Genomic DNA, 21,651 nt, shown 5'->3' on the forward strand with positions numbered 1-21,651 from the left:
AAAATAAAAAAAATAATAATAATACACAGCAATCAAAACATAATGAAACTGAAAAATTAAGTCTATATATTTTGAATAATTAAATTTTAAAATCAGAACCTTTCACCCCTGTATATTTTTTTATACACAGACTGTAAAAATGTTCTCATTGACTTTAAAATACTGTCAAATGTATGAATGTGTATCTATACATGTGTCAACATCTGAAAATCATAACAAATTATCACAAAAAACAAACCAACAATTAACCAGCCAATTGACAATCAAAATTATTTTCTATTAAGATAGCACATTCTAATAAAATCTCACGCAAACTTCAGGCACTGCTCTTGTGCCTAAAATGTTACTGAATGGACAATAATCTAATAACAGTTAATTAAAATATCTTCACTCCCACTGGCCTTGTCATATTTGATAAACTCTGACAATTGATAAAGAGGAAAACTTATATACTTTACAACAATTGATGTGAAAAAGTTATCTAATTATACATTGGTTTACACAATGGCATGCTTTAACATTTATTCATATTTAAACTTATTAAGAATGGATGATATTCCAAAGTAAAGATGACAAATAGAACATATGGATCTACCTTGTACTCTCCTGAATTCCCACTCACCAAATTTTGAAGCTCCAAAACAGATGGTAGCAAGTTTTGCATACAAAATACACCCAACCAACCAAATGGAATACTAAACTGGCAGTAAGGAAAGCCTAGAAGCAGCACTGCTTATGTGGAGAACAACCAAAAGGCTCAGAAATTGGTGGCACCAGGAAGTGGACATGAGTAGAAAGTCTACATATGTAAGTCGAAAACATGGAATATTGGTTGAAAATCTTTTTAGTAGCTATTTAATTTAGATTTGTTTCCCCTCTCTGCTTATACAGATAACTGCCCCTCTTAAACCCAGAGAAAAAGACAGAGGGTGTCCAAACTAGAAAATCCAACCAGTTAGGGACAGTGACACCATCCTAAAACGGGGGATTAGGTGGGGGTCTGAACCCCACTCAGTTTCCATAAGATTGGTAGCCAGGCAAAGTTGGGAAGAATTTTCACTGGGAATCCCGTAGCACCACAGGAAAGATGGATACTGGCATTGAGGGTTTCTCAACAAAATGACTTAGTCGGTACCTACAATGAAATTCATGATGACCCAGATACCCACACACCTGCAATTCCCAATCATATTGCTTTTGTACCAGCTACCTGACCAAAGCCTCAAATATTAAAGAGAGGGCCCAAAACAAACTAAAAGAAAAAAATAACAACATGGTGGAAACATAGTTTAACTCTTAGAAAACTTCACAAAGGCTATTATTAATATTTTCAGTGAGAAAATATTAGTAACAAAAGATATTGCAACTTGAAACAAGAAATAATATATTATAAATGAAATATTCAGAGCAAAATTACTTTAGAAATAATAATAAAATTTAAATTTAAAAATTTCAATGGAATATGTGAAACACAAAGTTGAGGAAATTTGATCTTTAATATTGAGCTAAAGAAAAACGAATTAGAAAACGGGAGAGAAAAGACAAGAAAATTAGAAGAACAATCCAGGAGGTTCAACATTCAAATAATAAAATATCTGAAAATAAAGAAAAGAGAAAATAAAGGAAGGAAAAAGTAACAAAGTAATTTAAGTTCTTGAATACAAGTAAATACATTAAAGATGTCCCACATTGTAAGTCAGGAAAATACAAGTCTAAATCACTATCAGATACAACTAAACATCCAATAGAATAAAAAAAAAAGGCAGAAAATAACAAGTGTTGCCAAGTGTGAATAAACTTGGCACTCCTATACACTGCTGGTTGGATTGTAAAATGGTGCATCCACTTTGGAAAATAGTTTGGCAGTCCCTCAAAAGGTGAAAGATAGAGTTATAAGATGACCAGCAATACCACTCCTTGGTATACACACAAAAGAATTGAAAGAAAATAAACAAATACATGTACACAAATGTTCACAGCAGCACTACTCACAGCAGCCAAAAGGCGAAAAGAAACCCCACATGTTTCTTGATGAATTGATGAATAAATAAATAAAATGTGGTGTATCCAAACTATGGAATATTACTCAGTCTTAAGAAAGTATGAAGTACTGAGAAAAGCTACAACATGGATGAACTTCAAAAACATTATGCTAAGTGAAAGAAGACAATGACAAAGGGTCACATATTATTATGATTCCATTTATATGAGATATCAGTCAAATCTGTTGAGACATACGGTAGATCGGTGGTTTGGGAGCGGGGGGTTAGTGGTGAATTCAAAGTGAATGCTAATGGATATGGGATTCTTTTTAGGGTAATGAATTGTAAAATTAGGTTGTAGTGATGGTTCCACAACGTTGTGAATAGGCTCAAAATCGCTGAATTGCATACTTTTAAAAAGCAAACTTTGTTACATGAATTGTATCATAATAAAACTACTGCATTACACACACACACACACACATACACGAAAAAAAGGAGGAAAGGACAGATTGAAAAAGTGCACCCAATGAACATAAAAAAGCTGCACCTTGGTTTCTTTTTCACTTTATCATAAAATGTCAGGACACCAGAAATAAAGAAAAATAGCTTAACAGAAACAATGGAACTGAAAAATGGAGCAATCTTATTGAAATTCGAATGGAATTATTTCCAAGCAAGAATTCTACATCTAGCCAAAATGTCAATCAAGCATGAGTACCGAATAAAGATATTTTCAAAAATACAATGCCTCAACCACAACAAAAATCTTGCACACACCCTTTCCCAGGAAGCTATTAGAAATTGTATTCCTCAAGACAAAACCACATAAGATGAAGAAAAAAGAGCTCCAGCTCAGGGAAGAGGAGAAGGGCATGTCAGGAACTCAGGAAAGATGCACCAGGCAGAGGCTCTGGGAGGCCCTGAATTAATAACAGAAATGAAAAACAGAAAATTAATATTAATTCCGGGGAAACAGAGAGGAAAAAGTAGTCACAGTACACTATGTGTCTTGGCTACCAAGATTTATATTAACATGCTAATATAAATATCAAATTCTGAATTCTAAGCTAATTAAAATTATGACTATACTGGGAGGATGAGAGACTAGGAGGGTAGCAGGAAAAGATGAGTACATTTGTTCTAAAGTGGAGGAATGAAAAAAAACTAAATTCTCACTTTGCATTGTAGGAATCAGTAGGTTATGCCAAAGATGAATAATCAATAAGTGAAAATAAATGAGTTTTATTAGATATTTAAAGAGAAACCTGAAAGAATCAGCTGAAAAAGTGGGAAGTTGAAGGTGAAAACTGCTGTTTTTCATAAGAAACCTGAAACTAACTGACTTAATCTAAATGCACATATAACTTGCATAAAAGCAAAAATCACATCAACAAAAATGAATAATTTATAGAGTGGCCTAATATTCCTTTACCAAAGTATAGAATGCACATTAAACTAAACCATTATGTGATATTAACTAAGTATTCATAAAATGCAAGAAAAAGTTAAATTAAAAATAAACAGAATGCAAGAAGTGGTCATTATCATGACAGGCATTTACTAACTTACTTTAAAAATCGGTGAAGTTATAGCCCCCAATTTTGTATGATATATAATAATGCATACTTTCACACTTAAAACTGAATTTGCTGGTGACTTTTTCTTCAGTTACTTAATGACCTATTCAAACTTAATGTGAAGGTAACTGGAATTATTGACCATCTTCATCCTGCTCTTGGGTACTTACATCGGGCCGCAACTTTTGTCACTTAGGTGGAGCTTTCTCTAATCTCTCCAAGCTGATAATTATTGTCAGTCTTATTGCATTTAATGTATTGATCTCCTGCTTCCACCCACCCCGTGAATCATGCAGTTTTCCAGGAGTATTGTTTTCTTAAGACATATGGCCATAATTCCGGTGAGAAATTTTTTTTTTAAAAAAATTAACACGAGAAATATGTACTTTTCTTTCCAAAGGAATTATCTTTTTATTACTGTTTTATCTGTGATTTCTCCACCATTAAATATCACTTAGAATTTAAGTGGTGAAATTCTAAGATAAACTGAGGAACAAGAATTAAAAGTTTACAAAAATCAGATGCACACTGTATTCTCATTAAAATAGTTTGATCTATAGTGGAATGTACTCAGAACTGTGTGCTTTTGTGGATAGGCAGGCATTTACCATAGCAACAGTTGGAAATCAGAAACACTTCTATCTTCGACCATATGAATTAAATACCAAATCATGATTATAAGTATCTAATAAGGACAGCAATCACATAAAATAAAACTAAAATATAGAGATGATAGATATGATGTAAACAAGAAAAAAAAATTGAAATCTCAACACCCAACATGATTGTGGACAGTTAAAAGTGACTAAAAGTAACCATCATTCCTTATTATTAGATGAGAAAAAGCCATTAGGGAAAAGGACAGAAAAGAAGTTAATTGACTTGGTCCTACCAATTACAGAAAACGAGAAGTTCATAAGAGAGCACTGATTGAAAGCTAGTTTGTTTCCTTTTCATTTCTTTAATTTCTCCTTATGGTTCAGAATTCCTCCATCTTACACTGCCTGCACATTCAGTCATCCACAGTGTTTACATCTGTTCACATTCTGTACTTGGTTCTGAATGACAACCTTCCGTTCAGAATATAGAATCACAGTATTATACAGCATAACTAGTTCTCCATATATGAAACAAAGACCCTTCCATAAAGAAAAGCCTATGAGACGAATCTAGTTTTCCTATTGCTTATACTAAAACACAAATATGTTCTAGTACCATGACACATATAGATCTGTGACAGCAATTTATACCTCAAATGGCTTATGGAGGTTTACCTCGTCTAAGATCACAGTTCTCCACATGACTTCAATCTCTTTAAAAACAAGGGCTATATATTTATATCTCTAGAACTTAATGATACTCCCTGGCACAGAGAAGACAGACCATATATGTTGGAGGGAAAAAAAATGAATGAATACATAAATTATTCAGTGAATGACCATAATGAGCTGTGTTTCTGTTCCCCAAAATTATGTCAAATTTACCAATTGTAAAACTTTGGGCAATCATTTGCTATGGAAACTTGTAATTACCTGGACTCACACTCAACTCAGGAGATCATATGATGTAGCCACTGGAAAGGACATGCATGAAGTATCTGACATCTTAGCCTAAATTTCCTCATCTGCAAAATGGAGGGACCTTACATCTATGTCATGGTATCAGTTGGGAGCACATAATCTAAATTACATATCTCAATGTCATGCATGTAATACAGTTTAGGAACCCCTTTCTACAATATTCCTGATGTGAATCTAGTCATCCTCTATTTGAATGCTTTTAGCAATAAGGTGCTCATTACATTTCAAAGAACTGAACATAATTTACAGAAAACACATAAGTAAGCATTCTTCTAAGAATTAAGCCAAAGCTAGCCTTCTCAAAATTCTCACACTTGACTTCCTTACCCCATCTAGAATATATACACTACCTTTTTCTCTCCTCTCTTGGTATGTCTTTAATTTTCCTGAACAATTTCGGCATCTTATTAGAGCTCCTCTGTGCATACTCCCATATACCAAAGAAATCACTAGGCTTTTTTTACATGAATTGTTTTTTAAGTGACCTTTCCTCCACCCCATTTTTCTGTATTAGGTTGGAATGCTTTCTTTTTTTTAAAACCAAATATACTGTTTTACTTATCCCCATGATAATTCAGCTTGTAGGTTAGGCTCATCATTTTATTAGATTCTTTTTTGACCCTTGATTCCGTCACCCTAAGTGTTAATTATACTTCCCAGCTATGACACACACACAAATAGGTCCAGCATATCACCACCACTATCCGAGTCATTAATAAAAATATCAAACAGAACAAGGACAAGGACAATGCCCTCCAGCACACCCCGACAGACTTTTCTCCATGATGATGTCAATTCATTGATCAATAGGCTTTGGATAAAGTGGCTCAACCAGAGATAAAACTGAAAAAAAAAAACACTGATCTTCTAACTAGATTTCATTTCTATTCCTGTTTTAAGTATCTCATAAAAGTCCCTGTCAGTAGTTTGCTGAAATCAGCAAATAACAAAGAGAAGGAAGATTATTAGACCCTAATGTCTAAAAATTTATTTTAAATTTCACCAGTGCTCTTTATTAAGCTTATATTTCTATAGATTCAGATTTGTTTCCCATCATCCTTTAAAAACCAGCATGACTTTCGCCCATCTGCATTCTTGATGATTTCCCAAAGATTATAAACAATAGTTCCATGACTATGCCACCTGCCAATTCTTTTCACATTCTAGATTTACCTTATCTGGGACTAGATAACAAATCTAGCGGACATTTATGAGGTGTCTTTTTCTCCTTAGGGCATGGGTGAAGAGCAGGGAAAAAGGGAAGCATGCCCTGTATCCGAATGTATTCCCTAAGTTAGGAAAAATTCTGATTTTATGAATTTTTTAAATACTTTTATTTTAAGCTTGGGGTACATAAGCAAGCTTGTTACACAGGTAAGCTTGTGTAATGGGGGTTTACTATACAAATTATTTCATCACCTAGGTGTTAAGCCTAGTATCCATTAGTTATTTTTCCTCATCCTCTCGCTTGTCCCAGCCTCCACCCTCTGACACACCCCAGTGTGTGTTGTTCCCCTCTATGTGTCCACATGTTCTCATCATTTAGCTCTCACTTATAGGTCAGAACATGGAGTATTTGGTTTTCTATTCCTGTGTTAGTTTGCTAAGGTTAAAGGCCTCCAGCTCCATCCATATTCCTGCAAAGGACATGATCTCTTTCTTTGCTATGACTGCATAGTATTCCATGCAGTATATGATACATATTCCATAGTATATGTATCACATTTTCTTCCTGCAGTCAATGGTATTTTATGAATCTTGCCAGGAAACAGGACCCACCTGCCATTAGAAGAGCGAAAATGCTAGATACTCACTTTCTTATGATCCTGTGCAGTCAAAACATGGGCTTGAAACTTCATCTCAGGCAACAAACACAATCAATCCTGGCTTATCATTATGAGCTAACAGTCCAAAGAAGCAATGATAATGTGGAATGTTGCCATTCTGACAACACTGCAAAGACAGCAAGGCCAGCAAAGCAAGAGACAATGTCTGGCGCCAACACTCATGGTAGCAGCAGGGTGCTTAGAGGACAGTGCCATGGCATGATTTTGGCTCTGGTCTGGCTATCCAGTCTCATGTTGTTCCTGCCCACTTTTAAAGTCTTCCCAACAGGTGTGTCAGCCACACTATGCATATCCAGAAACCAACCATTTCTCTCCACCTCTTCTGCAGATATGATCCCATGCTTAGATCTTATTGCAATAGCCTCCTGACTGGTCTCTCTGATTCATAACGTGCCCATCCTTGGTCCATTCTTAAGAAAGCAGCCAGGCCGGGCGCGGTGGCTCAAGCCTGTAATCCCAGCACTTTGGGAGGCGGAGACGGGCAGATCACGAGGTCAGGAGATCGAGACCATCCTGGCTAACACGGTGAAACCCCGTCTCTACTAAAAAACAAAAATCTAGCTGGGTGAGGTGGCGGGCGCCTGTAGTCCCAGCTACTCCGGAGGCTGAGGCAGGAGAATGGCGTAAACCCGGGAGGCGGAGCTTGCAGTGAGCCGGCCACTGCACTCCAGCCCTGGCAACAGAGCGAGACTCCGTCTCAAAAAAAAAAAAAAAAAAAAATAAGAAAGCAGCCAGAGAGATCCAGTAAAATACAAGTCAGATCAAATAATTTCTCTGCTCAACACCCTTTGGAGGCTTCCCATCTCATTCTGAGTCAAAGCCAAACTCAGTATAGCCAAACCTTTCAAGGCCAACACAATCTGAATGCCACTGCATCTCAAACCTTGTCTCTTCCTATTGTCATCCTTGCTAGCTCCCTTCAAGCCATAGCTCTGCTGTTCCTCAGACAAGCTTTCTGCCCACAATGTTCTTCCTCTAAAAATATGTGCATCTCCCTCTTTCATCTCCTTCAGATTTTTACCTAAACACTTCTCAGCAAGCCCTCCCTGATCACCCTCAACTAAAGTTGCATGTGTGCATACATATGCACATACATCTATCTCAGAGGAAAGCAGAAAAATGTTCAATTGCTCAAGGACTGTTTAATCCGGAAAGCAAAATATTGATAGAGAGCTACAGTTTTTCAAGAACAGATGTGGCATAAAATCATGCAAATCACAGCATTCTTCACAGATTTAAACATCAAAATGTATAAGGCAGAGAAACCAAATAATTAAGCAAATTGTGTAGCAAGTTGAAAAGACAGAATGTAATTTTCAGCTTCCTGTCCCATCTTCAAACATCATACATACCTTAGACCATCATATAAAACTCTAGGAAGGCAGTTAACACAGGTAAGTTGCAGGTTAAAATGGAGTAACTGGCATCTTTAGGCACAGAAGACTTGAGCTAAAGTCATATCTTTACCATTTTAACTTGGCTAAATAATTTCAGTGAATCTGCTTTAAATTCTCTAAGCATTATTTTTCCTCATCAATAAAATACTGCATAAACATAACATGCTACCTACAACTCAAAAGGGCTGAGGGTAGCATCTAATAAAATAACATTTATGGGAGTGCTGGTAGAATGTACAATACTATAAAAACATTTTATGGGCTTTATGATTTCTATTGATACAGCTTTGTTTGCATGTGAAATACAAGATTTTTGTTTTATATAATGTTATACATTAGGCTATTTCACTAGTTTACAGCACAATAGGAAGAAAATGATTATCCCTAACAATATCATGATTAGCTTTGAGTTTGTTGCTTTTATTGTTTCACAGTTTTATTGAGGTATGACTGATATGCAAATGACTGTACATACTTAATGTATACAATCTGAGGAGTTTGGACACATTCATGTACCCATAATACCGTCACCACAATAAAGGCAGTCAAGTTAATAAATATATCCATTACTTCGTGTGTGTGTGTCTGTGTGTGTGTGTGTGTATAAATAAAGGCAAAATGACAAAAGGAAACTTGTGGAGTAACAGACATGTTTATTACCTTAACTGCCTTGATTGTGGTGATGGTATTATGGGTGCATATATATATATAGTTTGTTTGTTTTTTAGAGACAAGGTCTTGCTCTGTCATCCAGAGTCAAGTCTAGTGGTACAATTATAGCTCATTACAATCTTGCACTCTTGGATTCAAGCATCCTTCCACCTCAGCCTCCAGAGAAGCTAGGACTACAGGCACATGCCACCAGCCTGGCTAATTATTTTTTTTTTTAATTTTATGTAGAGACAAGGTCTCACTATGTTGCCCCAGGCTGGTCTCAAATTCCTGGCCTCAAGCAATCCTCCCACCTCCGCCTTCCAAAGTGCTGGGATCACAGGCTTGAGCTACTGTGTCCAATCTCGCTTTTATCTTTCTGATGGTAAGAATACTTAACATAAAAATTTACTCTCTTACCAAAATTGTAAGTGCACAATATCATATTGTTAAACCATATGCACGATGGTGTGTGGTAGCTCTCTGGAACTTATGACTGGAACTTTTATCATCCATCTTGTATCCAAAAAAAAACCTGAAACTTTACACCCATTGAGCAACTCCCTATTTTCCCCTCCTCCTCATTCCCTGGTAATAATAATTCTATTTTGATTTCTACTTGTATGTAATTATTAAATATGTAATGAAAAATGCTGCTACATATGCTTTGCTCTTCTGTAATTTAAAAGAGAATAGTTATTAGCTTAATGGCATTATATTTACATAATCATGTTTGCTATTATCATTCTTATTTTCACTCATGGGATCTGTTTTAAATTTCTCAGCATGGTGTTAAATAGGATAATGTGGCACTTATTTGTCTTTGGCAAAGAAAATAAAAACTAAATTGCTTAACTTTCTGTTTAAGTAGAAGAAAAATTTGTTAGAACTTTCACAGCTAAATATATTCTGGAGTCAATGATTCTGAACTACATTTTCTATCTTTCTCTTCCAAGTCTTAAACCTGTATAGGGAAAAAAGATAGCTATAACAATATTTTAGACCACTGTGAACGAGAATCCTTTTCAAGCTAACTGAGCCACTCCTTGGTTTAAGGTGTTCCTTCATATTTGACATATTAGACCCAACTGCCTAGGTATATCTTACAACTTAACAAGACCTTGGAAATAACTGTACTCAAAACCATGCATCAGAGGGGCCTACATGTTACCCAATGGCAACATGAGCAACTTAAGGAGCACATTTCCTAAGGGGTTCCCAACCTTGCAGCTTCCAGATCATAGTACCTACAGACTTTGAAACTGTATAAGAATCTAAATTACAGAACACTTTAGGTCTGTAAAGCTTTTCCTGTTACTCAAAAGAAAGCCTACACCAACAATATCCTATTAGCCACTAAACCACTTTAATAATGACCTTCAAAGTCATTTCCTTGAGTATTCTTTCACATCACTAAATTTTTACCACTTATTTCATTATTCTAGCCCTCAGAAGGCTTTTATAAAACCTAAAATGCCATTCATAGCAATAATATAAAGCAACTAGGCTTACAGTTCTCCTTTAAAGGCAAAAAAATACATTTGTAGTATGTATACATTATCATAAATAAGAACCCTTCATTTGGTAAAACTTGAATGACATAGGTATCTCAAAAAGCCCTTGAAAACTTAATTGTGAAATCAAAAGGAAAAATACAATAGTACCTAATAAATCTTAAATTATTTTACTTTCCCTTCATATCCAGGGTTTTAAAAAGCATGGGGTATTAGTTTTTCCTACTGTTTAACTTACACTGGTACGTCCCTCAAAACAGGGTACAATGAATTACACGGAACTACAAAATCAACATTGTTTAGAAAATTGCTTTGATATTAATAACTCTGAAATACAGCAACATTATTAAGTTTTAGAAATTTTAAATTAAATTGTTTGATACTGATTTTAGAACTTGCTAACAAAGTTGTGTGTGTGGGCGCGCATTTCAGAAGACCCTAGTGGCATATATGCGGCAATACTATGACTTACAAGTTTGCTTTATGGAAACTAAAAACACATTTTGTAATTGAAGTAAAAGTTTAAATGGACAGGATTTTGGCCAGTCTACAAAACTTATTCAAACTATAAAGCAGTTTCACTGTTTTTAGGACTTATCTGCACTCAGGATATTAAGTATAGAATAAAGGAAGGTTATGGAAAGAAAGAAGAGAGTTTCCTTTTACTCTTCTGACCAAAGACCTAGGCTAACTAAAATTTACAAAAATCAACAGGAGCTATAACAGTCCAGTTAGGATGGGCCTGGGTCTATCTTACAAACTACAATAACTTGGAAATAACTGCTTCATCTCCCTAACCTTTAGGTTTCTCCTTTGCAAAATGGTGATATTTACAGTTCCATGAGGCTGTTGAGAACACCAAAAGTGACAATGAATGTAAGCCCTCAGCACAGTGCTCAGCATAAAACTCTGTAAATTTCAGCTGTTGGGTTTTATTATTGTGGCCATATTTATCTTAAGCATTCTTTCACCTCTCTTTCTGTGGCCCTCACTTATTCATCCCAAGCCCACGGTGCCATCCTGTTTCCTACCTTATGCCGCTCACTAATATCTGCTCTGATTTCCAAGGCACTTAATGTTTAAAAATTATTATTGCCTTCCCACTGCTTCAAAACATGCAAGGAGAGTAGAGTTTCTTTCTGCTAGATACCGTGAGAAAAGCAATCTGATTAAAACAATCCATTAAGGTATATAAGAACCTTAATTTTTCTTGAGATATCCAAATATTTACAAAGAACAAGCAATAGGAAACTTGTGTCAAGGAAATACAAACTTTAGGTAATATTCAGGGAAGTTATTTTTGAACTGGGCAATTGCCAAATAGACTAATTCTGCTGAGAAATCTACACCTTCCCGCCCTAAATGAGAAGACTATCCTAAGAAATATCTACAGGCTGAAGCTGTTTTTTTCACCAAATGCTGATTTCAGGAATTCAACTAAACATCTTTTACTAAAAATGCACAAAAACAAAACAAACTTCACATATAGCAGCAAAAAACAAAATGATGAGAATAGGAAAAGATAGAAAAAGAAAGGCAGGAAGGAGAAAGGCAAAGAAGCAGTGTAAAAGTAAGGCAACACAGGTAGAGAGGACAGCAGAAGCAGAGGCAGGGCAATCATAAGCCAAAAATGACCCAAGTTGGCCTCATTCTCTAAAAGAGACAAGAGTAATCTATATGATGTCCGAACTCCATGGAGAAGTTGGGAACAAAATGTTACTGTAGATACTGCATGTACCCATATTATTAAGTGGTTGATTTAAAAGGACATGGGATGTCTCCATAACAACTGGGACTAGGGAAAATTTCACTCACACAAAGAAAAGTGATTATGTTTAAAAGTCAGTCTTAATCAGTAAATAATGCAGGGCAGTGAATTTACTTCCTTTTATTTGGCAACAACACAAATACAAAATCATCAAATGACACTTGATCTAATATGTACATTTTAGCCCCATAAATATATTTCATTATTTTTTAAGATTTAGAGGACATATTTTCACATTATTTTTATTAGTTTCTTTACCAATGTTACTGATTTTGGTGCACAAGCTACTTTCCTTCCTTTTAATTTAATTATCTAATTTGAGGGACAGAATAAGTACATTTTTGAAATCTCTTTTCTACAAAACATTGCAAAAGTCAAACATAGTAAGGAAAATCTAGATTTAACTGAAATATGTAAACTAGACATTCTCAAAAGTACGAATCAAAAGTTCCAAGTCTAAATCAGCTGGAATACATTATTAACTTCAAAATCATGGATTAAACAAAAGAAATTATGTTTGCATTGATGTATGAATCTGCATCCATTCTTGGTACCACATAATATATGCAACTGCTCAGCTCTAGCTGTTCTTGCAGTCACATTACCATATTATTCAAATGTATCTATCATTTATATGTAAATAGACAAGATAAATGGCTTCTTCATAAGACAACAATTTTCAAATGGCAAACAGACACAGGCAGACATTAGCAAAATAAAAATGTTGCAAATATTCATTCTTATTTTTAAGGAAAAATGGAAAGTACTTCAAATTTTTTAAAAAGTAGTGTGGTAATTACAAAATGGGGTCCTAATACACTGACAATACCAACAGCTCTTCTTCTAAATAAATATCTGCACTGATGTCATTTGTGTCCTATAAATTACATGTTCTTAGATCCATCTGTGAAAATTGGGATGTTAATTATCATGGTTACATTTCACGATTCCACAGTTAAATGCTGAAGTAGTGCTACACAAATACCATATGTTTTTTAAGAGAAATGGAGAAGGATTATGAGTTCAAGACCAAGTCTTCTAGCAGTAATAGTCTCACACAATAAGATCATTACATTGTGTGGATGCAACTGGAAGTTTTAATTAATAGCTGAAATACCAACTGAGGGGGAAAACTTTGAAGTCTAAATTGTAAGTATCAGGCTTTCCTAAACACACACACACACATACACACACACAGGTACACATACAGATCTTAATAAGCATGCTTTTGAGACACCAAGTTACAAGTCCAAAAATAAAAAACCATTCTTATTGCCTATGAGCTTTCTTTGATAATGATCACCATCAGGCTGTTGAATCCTGCGTAATAAACCTAAAAATTACAATGTATCCTAGTAACAAATAGGTTATAAATAGATAACATATCTGATAAAAATTCTAGTTAACATTTTTCTGAGTTTTTCTTTTAAGATACATATCATTCAATAATCTCTTATAGGGTCATTATTTTATACAAAATTACAATTCTCATGTATTCAGATAAAATATTAACTTCAGTACAGCAATCTAAAAACAAAACTCTGTAACACCAAACGAATTTCATTCATATTTTAAATGTCTACATTTAAAAGTCTTATTTTACTTACCACATATTCAAACACAAGTGTCAGCGTCTCCTTGGTATGGATGATGTCATGAAGTAGCACTATGTTAGCATGTTTTAGTCCTTTCAACAGAGAAGCTATAAAATAAAATGGACAGAGAAACAATTTATCATGGATAACAATCAACTAATACGTATCATTATAATTTTAGCACACTATCAGATGAGAGATATCTATTTTCACATGTTCCAAGTCAATAACAATTCAAAATGAAGGGTAGAAAAACAAGACTTTCTTTGAGATGGGGTCTCACTATGTTGCCCAGGCTGGTCTCAAACTCCTGGGTTCAAGTGATCCTCGTTCTTCAGCCTCCTAATAAGCTGGGATTACACAGTGCCTGGCCAGAAAAACAAGGTTTTCATTTAGATAAAACCTCCTTCAGTTATTTTACCTGTCATCTGTTATTAATCCCTCTTAGGTTTCATTATGGTCAGGAAAAATACTTGGTATGGTTTCAATTCCTTAAATTTGTATAGTTTATTATCCAGAATATGGTTTATTGTGGTATACATTCCATAGGTATGGAACCTGTATTCTGCTGATGTTGGGTGGGGAGTTCTACAAATGTCAATTTGATCCTATTATTTAATAGTATCATTGAGTTCTTCTATTAATACACCCTTACTAATTTTCTGAATAATGGTTCTATGAACTACTGAGAGAGGCATACTGGCATCCTCAACTGTAATGGCGGATCTGTCAATTAGTCATTTGAGTTCTGCCTGTTTTTGCTTTTTGTATTATGAAGCTCCGCTGTTTACTGAATACATGTTTAGGATTACTATGTCTTCTTTGTGAATTGATCATTTTATCAATGCGTAATGTCCTCTTTACTCCTAGTAAATTTCTTTGCTCTGAAGTTCTCTTTGTATAGCCATCCACCATTCTCTTGATTTAGCATTTACCTGGTGTATCTTTTCCCATCCTTTTCTTTTCAGTCCTACTGATATCACACAGTTGACGTTTCTTGTAGATAGTATATGGTTTGGTCACATTTTTAAATACATTTTGCCAATCTCTGACTTTTCATTTTGATGTTTAGACCATTTATATTTAATGTAAATATTAATATGTTGGGTTACCACCTGCCACGTGAATCTGTTTTTCCTTTAGGTACCTTGCAATTTAGTCTTCACTTCTGATTTGATTTTTCCTTTTCTTCTATACTTGCCAGAAGTTTAATTAACTCTAATTTTATTTCATTTTATTTTTTGTCCATTTCTCTACTTAGCTTTTGTACTTCCAACTAAAGGTAGGCTTGTTTGTTTGTTTCATACACCAAAAAGCATGAATTCATATATCCAATTCATATTTCAGTGTTATGCACTGTTTTAATTTTATGGTTGACTTTTTGCAAGAGTTTTTGCAACTTTAATGCACTAATTGCTATTTTCAATTTTTTAGAGTAGTTTTGGGTACAGGTGGGATATTTTATTCTACTCCTATTTATTTAACGGACTGGTTCCTAATCTGAGAGTCTTTTTTTCTGTCACCTTTGCCTTCTTCTATGTAGTTTTTACAGCTGGCACTGGGAAGCGAAAGAAAAAAGGTTTGGGTTGTCTTGTTTCTTTTTCATTTCCACAGGATCCTAAATTTCTCCCTTTTCCTTCCTTGTTTCCTTTCACTATCCTGTCTTAAGGGGAACCACCCTTTCTCTCTATATATGACTCTCCGCTAGAAGTAATGCTTTCCAACAGCTGCCAATTCCAGGCACTTTCAGCCTCCTTTCCTGCATCCAGTGCTGTGAATGAACTACCCAGCATTCTAGCTTTTTCTGGAATAATTTTGCTTGTGATTTGATTAAATCCTCCACACTCCACACCCCTGTACTGTTTTTCACAGCTTCTTAAGCCTCTGTCAGCTTCCCCTGTGTCATTCTTTGCCATCACAGGCTTGTTGCTGTCTCCTAAAGCTCTTGAAGGTATGAGTGGTCTGTTTTTATTTGTTCTCCTTGTTCGATTTATGACTTTTGGAGGAGTATGAGTGGGAAGATTCAAGATCAGAAAACCGTCATTAACTGTCCTCCAAACCCCTTCTCTCATAGGAACAGGAATCTTTTTTTTCCCCTCCCATTGACTTATCTCTGCTCCTGGATCAAGGTCTAAAGCATAGTAAGAACTCAAATTTACTGAATGTCATGCATCTGGGGTCCTCAGGGGTTGGGGTGGCTATTCTGAATAAGTAGAGCCTGCTGCCACCTAGCAGCTCTTCCTCAAGTTTGACCAATCTTCCTTTGACTCTGAGACTAGCACTAGGCCCAAACCCCAGGCTGATAAAACCCAGTTTCCACATAGAGCCTCCGGGTATCTACTCCTCTAAAAACCCAGAGAAGAACAGCAGCTAATGCTAGCAATTTCAAGACACTGGCAAGGAATAGCTGGCTTTACCTCTTAAACTGCACTCCTTTCTCAATGCAAGTCTCCTTTCCTTTGAAAGGAGCACAGTGGCTCATGCCTGTAATCCCAGCACTTTGGGAGGCCTAGACAGGCAGACCACAAGGTCAAGAGATTGAGACCATCCTGGCCAACATGGTGAAACTCCATCTCTACTAAAAATACAAGTATTAGCCGAGCATGGTGGCGCGTGCCTGTAATCCCAGATACTTGGAAGGCTGAGGCAGGAGAATCAATTGAACCTGGGAGGTGGAGGTTGCAGTGAGCTGAGATCACACCACTGCACTCCACCCTGGCAACATAGCGAGACTCTGTCTCAAAAAAAAAAAAAGAAAAAAAAAGGCATGAGATATACCACATCTCCATAATCAGATTCTTTGCAACACTGCTTATCTCAAAGAAATTTTAGATTAAGATTTATGTTTATAAATAACACCACAAAAGATATCACTGGGCACTTTGTTTTTCCTCCTTTTGGATTATCTCCTTATAATAAATTGTGAAAAATAGAATTACAGGGTCAAATGACATAAATATATTTACAAAACATTATTTATTAAACTTAGGTGGTGAATTTAGTCTTACATCTTTCTAACTCCATGTAAGAATAAAAGAACTGTGAAAGGCAGGAGAAAAGATGTCAAAAAAAATTGTACATTGCAAGTAGCCCATCTGATTAAGTAACTGAAACCTTTATTAAATTAATATATGAGCATTTATACACTCATAAGCATGAGTATTAATTTAAGAATAAATTCTTCATACCTAAGTAAAAACAAAAATAATCAAAATTATTTCTCTCTACAGCAATGACAATTCAAGTAGAGTACTCAAAACACAGAAGTTGCCTCTTTACCATTACATTAAAAACACTATGTCTTCATTTTGGTTTTTGTTTAAGAATCTATAAAATCTGAAGAGAAAAAAACAAAAAATATTCTGCCTATATTCTATCAATAACTTGTAGTAATAATTCATTTATTAATCAAATATTTATTCAGAATCTAGCTGCTGACACTGGTGGCCCTGAGCAGGTCCTTGATCCCTTGGCAAATAATAATACAGCAAGGCCATATCTTTAAAGAGAGATTTACAACACCAAGAGTGAACTTTCATGTAAACAATGAAATCTGGGTAATGATGTGTTAATATTATAAGTTCATTAACTGCAACAAATGTATCACTCTGGCTGGGGATTCTGATAGCTGGGAAGGCCATGTATATGTGGAGGATGGAAAATATGTGGAAACTCTCTGTACTTTCCAATCAACTTTGCTATGAACCTAAAACTGCTCTAAAATATAAAGTCTGTTAAAAAAAATAAAATTAAGAGATTTACCCATGTTTTAACATATTAAAATAAATTTCAATTATTTAATATTTCACTCAAATAACATTTTAGATATACAAATACCATGCAAATGAGTCTACACTAGACAGTCATCAGAGAAGGCAGAAATAAAGTACTTAGGACTTAGTAGTACATTAAGTTCGAGTATTACCTCCACGAATGTGAGCTCGTGTTATCAGAATTATTGTTATTGCTATGAATTTCCATCGTCTTCCCCAAGCAAACCTGTTTCACAACAATATACTAAATCCTTAATCCCAATATAAACTTATATAAACACATATTGGTCGAAAGAAGGCCATTCAGTCTGATAACCAATCAGTGTGGAAGGCAATAAGAAGTGTGTTCCCTCTGGAACTGAATCTGGAGCATCAGCGTATATTCCCAGGCAAGAGAAGTAGATGTTAACTATGGTAGAGAGGTCTTCTCTTCTGTCCTACACATATCTGTCAAGGGAAACTTAGTTTTGCACACTAAAAGCCTTATTGTAAAAATATCTACAGGCTTATTTTACCTGAGTTTTATAAACCAGCACTCAAGTGAAAAAGTAATTACAATAACACAGTAAAATCACAGCACATTAACTTTGAAGAAACAATCACTATGGAAAGGAGGCTTGCATTGAGGAAGGAGTGCAGATTTACCATAGAGTTTAGTATTGTTAATTCTAATAATTTACTTTCTTCCTTCTTTTAATTATTCAACTAGCCAGTAGCCTTAGGCAATTAAAACTTTACTTCGTAGCTAGCTTTCAGATATTAATCTGGGGATCACATAGGCTCATTTTAAAAGGAATACCTGCTTCAGCACCAGTCTTCTGAGGTCCACACATCCTCCGAGATCATTATTTTAAAGCACAGCAGGGTATTTTTAAATGATGGCAAGGTATGGTACATAACACCTAGCCTGCACAGGAACTTTTCAGATCAAATGAATTAAGGGCCCCTGAATATCATGTTGTAAGAAGGGCAATGGCTTTGTGAAGCGAGTTTTGGAAACATATTATTGAACATTATTTGCAATCTCATCCAATTCCATTTTTCAAGTTAATACCTCAGGTTGTCAAATTCAGAGATGATCCATCCTTATTGGCAACAACTCCATAAAGGTATTAAAGCTTTCACTTCAGTGAGAATCTCATACCCAGAGGATACTTCGACACAGGACTTTTTTCAACGTTTTTCCCCAATTATTGTCTTTCTTCTCTTACCACTTACACCTAAATTGTTTCTCGTTTCTCAAAGTAGTATCTTCACACCCATCATTTCCTACTGTGCTTGTCCCACAATTTCAGTAAAATCAAATTCCTGCCAACATTCATCTTGGGAAGAAAATGTTTTTCCTGAAAGTGGCTAAATATTATAGAAAAGTATCATGTCATTTTTCGTATTATATTTTTGACCACTTACATGAAACCTCAAAGCCTCCACATTACATCCTAATAAATCTCAATAATTATGACAGATTTTAAATATCAGAATATATTTATATAAACTTTCGAAACACACTGTCAGTTAAATAAATATCAACATCTGAATTTGAAACAAACCCTCTTGCTTTGAGATTAACATAATGAATTCATACTGGGAAAAGGACAGAGTCACTAATTTCAAAGCTGATGGCAGAAAAATGGCATTAATGGACAGAAAACAGCCTACGATATGTACCAACATCACAGTAGGTGACAGACATGACTAACTTTGAGGCTGCCAAAGGCAGCAGCCACTGGTCCCAGCGAGGTGCCAGATACTACAGTTCCTGCTGTTAGCAAGGCAAGGGAGTCTCCTAGCTGCCAAGTCAGTCCAGAGATTAACACCTACAAGTTCTAGAGCCAATGTGTCTCCCTCATCAAGACAAACACTGTCAAAATCATACTCCTTGTAATCCTAACAATATCATAAACACAGGACATGTTATTCTGTGATTGTTTACCTACAAAAATCCTGTAACGTTAGCATTAGTAATTCAAGCACTCTTGGTTTCATCATAAATTTTAGGTAAACATACTGCAATGTTTTAAATTTATTTCACCAGTGAGATTTGAAAAGGTAAAATTGCACATGATGCAAAAGACTTGTAATTAGAGTAAAGGGTGAAAATTATAACAATAGTTTGGGGACTATGGTGTCAAAACCATACAAAAACAGAAAAACATTTGCTCATAGAGGTAGCTGTGCTCTGACAAAGTCCCAGTAGAATAGAGGGATGCAGGGAGAGCCTTCCCTTGGGTTGGCAGAAGGATTCAGATTCATATTCAGCAGCCATATTCAAAGCTTGGCATCCCACTTTGAGAATAAACATCTTAATTTTTCACTCCAACTTGGAAGAAATGAATTTCATCTAAACTATAGTCCCATCATGATTAAAATAAATTTTGAAATAATACAGAAAATCAGAATAAGTTCATTTTATCAGATACCCACTGTAGTGGTGTTTGGGTTTTTTTGTTTTGTTTTGTTTTTTGGTTTTTTTTAAATGTTAATAAAGGGAAAAAAACCTTTAATATTTGAGAAAATTTTCTAGGTCATTATTTGATGTCCTAGTAGGAAAAAAGAGATTACAAAGACACACAGCCCATCCTCTATCACTTCGCCTTTAGCCTCTGGGAGAAAAAAAGACATTCACAGGCTCCTTTCATCTTTTGTGTTCTTTCTCAGCAGAGTGGAGTAGAGGGATTGCTGCCTGACTTTTCCAGAATGACTACCCATGAAACCTAAGGAGCCAACTATATCTCAAGCCCACAACAAACATCAACTTTTTCTTCATGCCCACAGCTTGACAGATCTAAGGCTGTTGAAATTCACGTTTACTACAAATAGTAAAACTACTTTTAACTACTAAGTTCCATCTCCCTTACTTGCCAGTGGAGTCTGAATATTTTCATAGCTAAAATATTCTGAGGGGAAATATAAAGGGTGGACTAAAAAAATGCATGCACAAAAGAGACAGGATTGCTTGTTTACTGCCTGTAATGAGGACACAGTCTAGCAGAGAAAGAACATGTGCGTACACTGAGCACTAATGCGCGGCTCCAGGTTAGTGCGTTCACGGTTCTATAATGCATGCTGCTTGTTTGGCCTAAACACCGGGAGAGCAATGATAAACACTGTGGTTGTGATCAGTCTGGACCTTCTCCTTAGTGATATCTAATATAATAAACACTCCACACACAGAACCATAAACTAATACATGAAAAAATAAAGGAATCAGGCTAAAAAACAGAATTAAATGTTTGACCCCATATTTGCTTTTTATTCTTTATACACACATGTGTACAAAGAGTCAACTGTGGGTTATGGAGGAAAGAGGTCATAGCCAAGTCTAAACATAAGGTTAAAATAAATGTGGTGTCATGCAATCTTAATTTAGCTAAAATCACATTCAGGATTTAGAGACATGTTTTTTGTTCACCAGATGTCATCCAAAATTGGAAAAGTAATACAACAGGTTAAGAATACTTTTAAAATATTATGTAAGTTGTTTTATATCTATGAAAAGGTGTACTGTTTCCACTTGCTTCTTATAGTTTTCCATTTTGGAGATGGGCAAAAGTTCAATCCCACTACGTATTTCTTCTGCTCTGCTTCTCTCTAATTTCCCTAACATCATAGAACTGAAATGTGATACTGGAAATTACAGCCTCAACCATTTCTCCCTTAGCATCAATACCTATTTATCCATCACCTGACTACTGGCAAAGTGTGGTGAGATACGGGCTATTTCCACATTGCAGCCTCACATGCCCACATCAACTGGTTACTAAATCACTATAAAGAACACAGTCCTCTAATACTATAGCTTGAACACATGAAACTGCCAATATTTGACATTTTTTACCTACTAACACAGCAATTGTATATAGTCCAACATAGTAGAATATACCTCGTTCAAAGCATTTAAGTTTTTTCACAAATGTATTGTTATTTTTACCACCATTAATATTCAAACCAGTTAATCTGCTAC

At 35.3% G+C, this 21,651-nt stretch overlaps 1 protein-coding gene across 3 annotated transcripts in view; it reads right to left on the minus strand.

Annotated features, from left to right (window-relative positions):
• Positions 1–21,651, minus strand: part of CDK14 (cyclin-dependent kinase 14) — a 487,133-nt gene that overhangs the window by 330,243 nt on the left and 135,239 nt on the right. For all 3 annotated transcript variants that reach the window (XM_011956201.1, XM_011956202.1, XM_011956203.1), the window contains one exon: positions 13,927–14,021. In XM_011956201.1, the coding sequence (XP_011811591.1) occupies positions 13,927–14,021 (95 nt within the window). The remainder of the gene's footprint in view (positions 1–13,926; positions 14,022–21,651) is intronic.

This window comes from Colobus angolensis, unplaced genomic scaffold (genome assembly GCF_000951035.1).
Source record: "Colobus angolensis palliatus isolate OR3802 unplaced genomic scaffold, Cang.pa_1.0 Scaffold410, whole genome shotgun sequence".
Lineage (NCBI taxonomy): Eukaryota > Metazoa > Chordata > Mammalia > Primates > Cercopithecidae > Colobus > Colobus angolensis.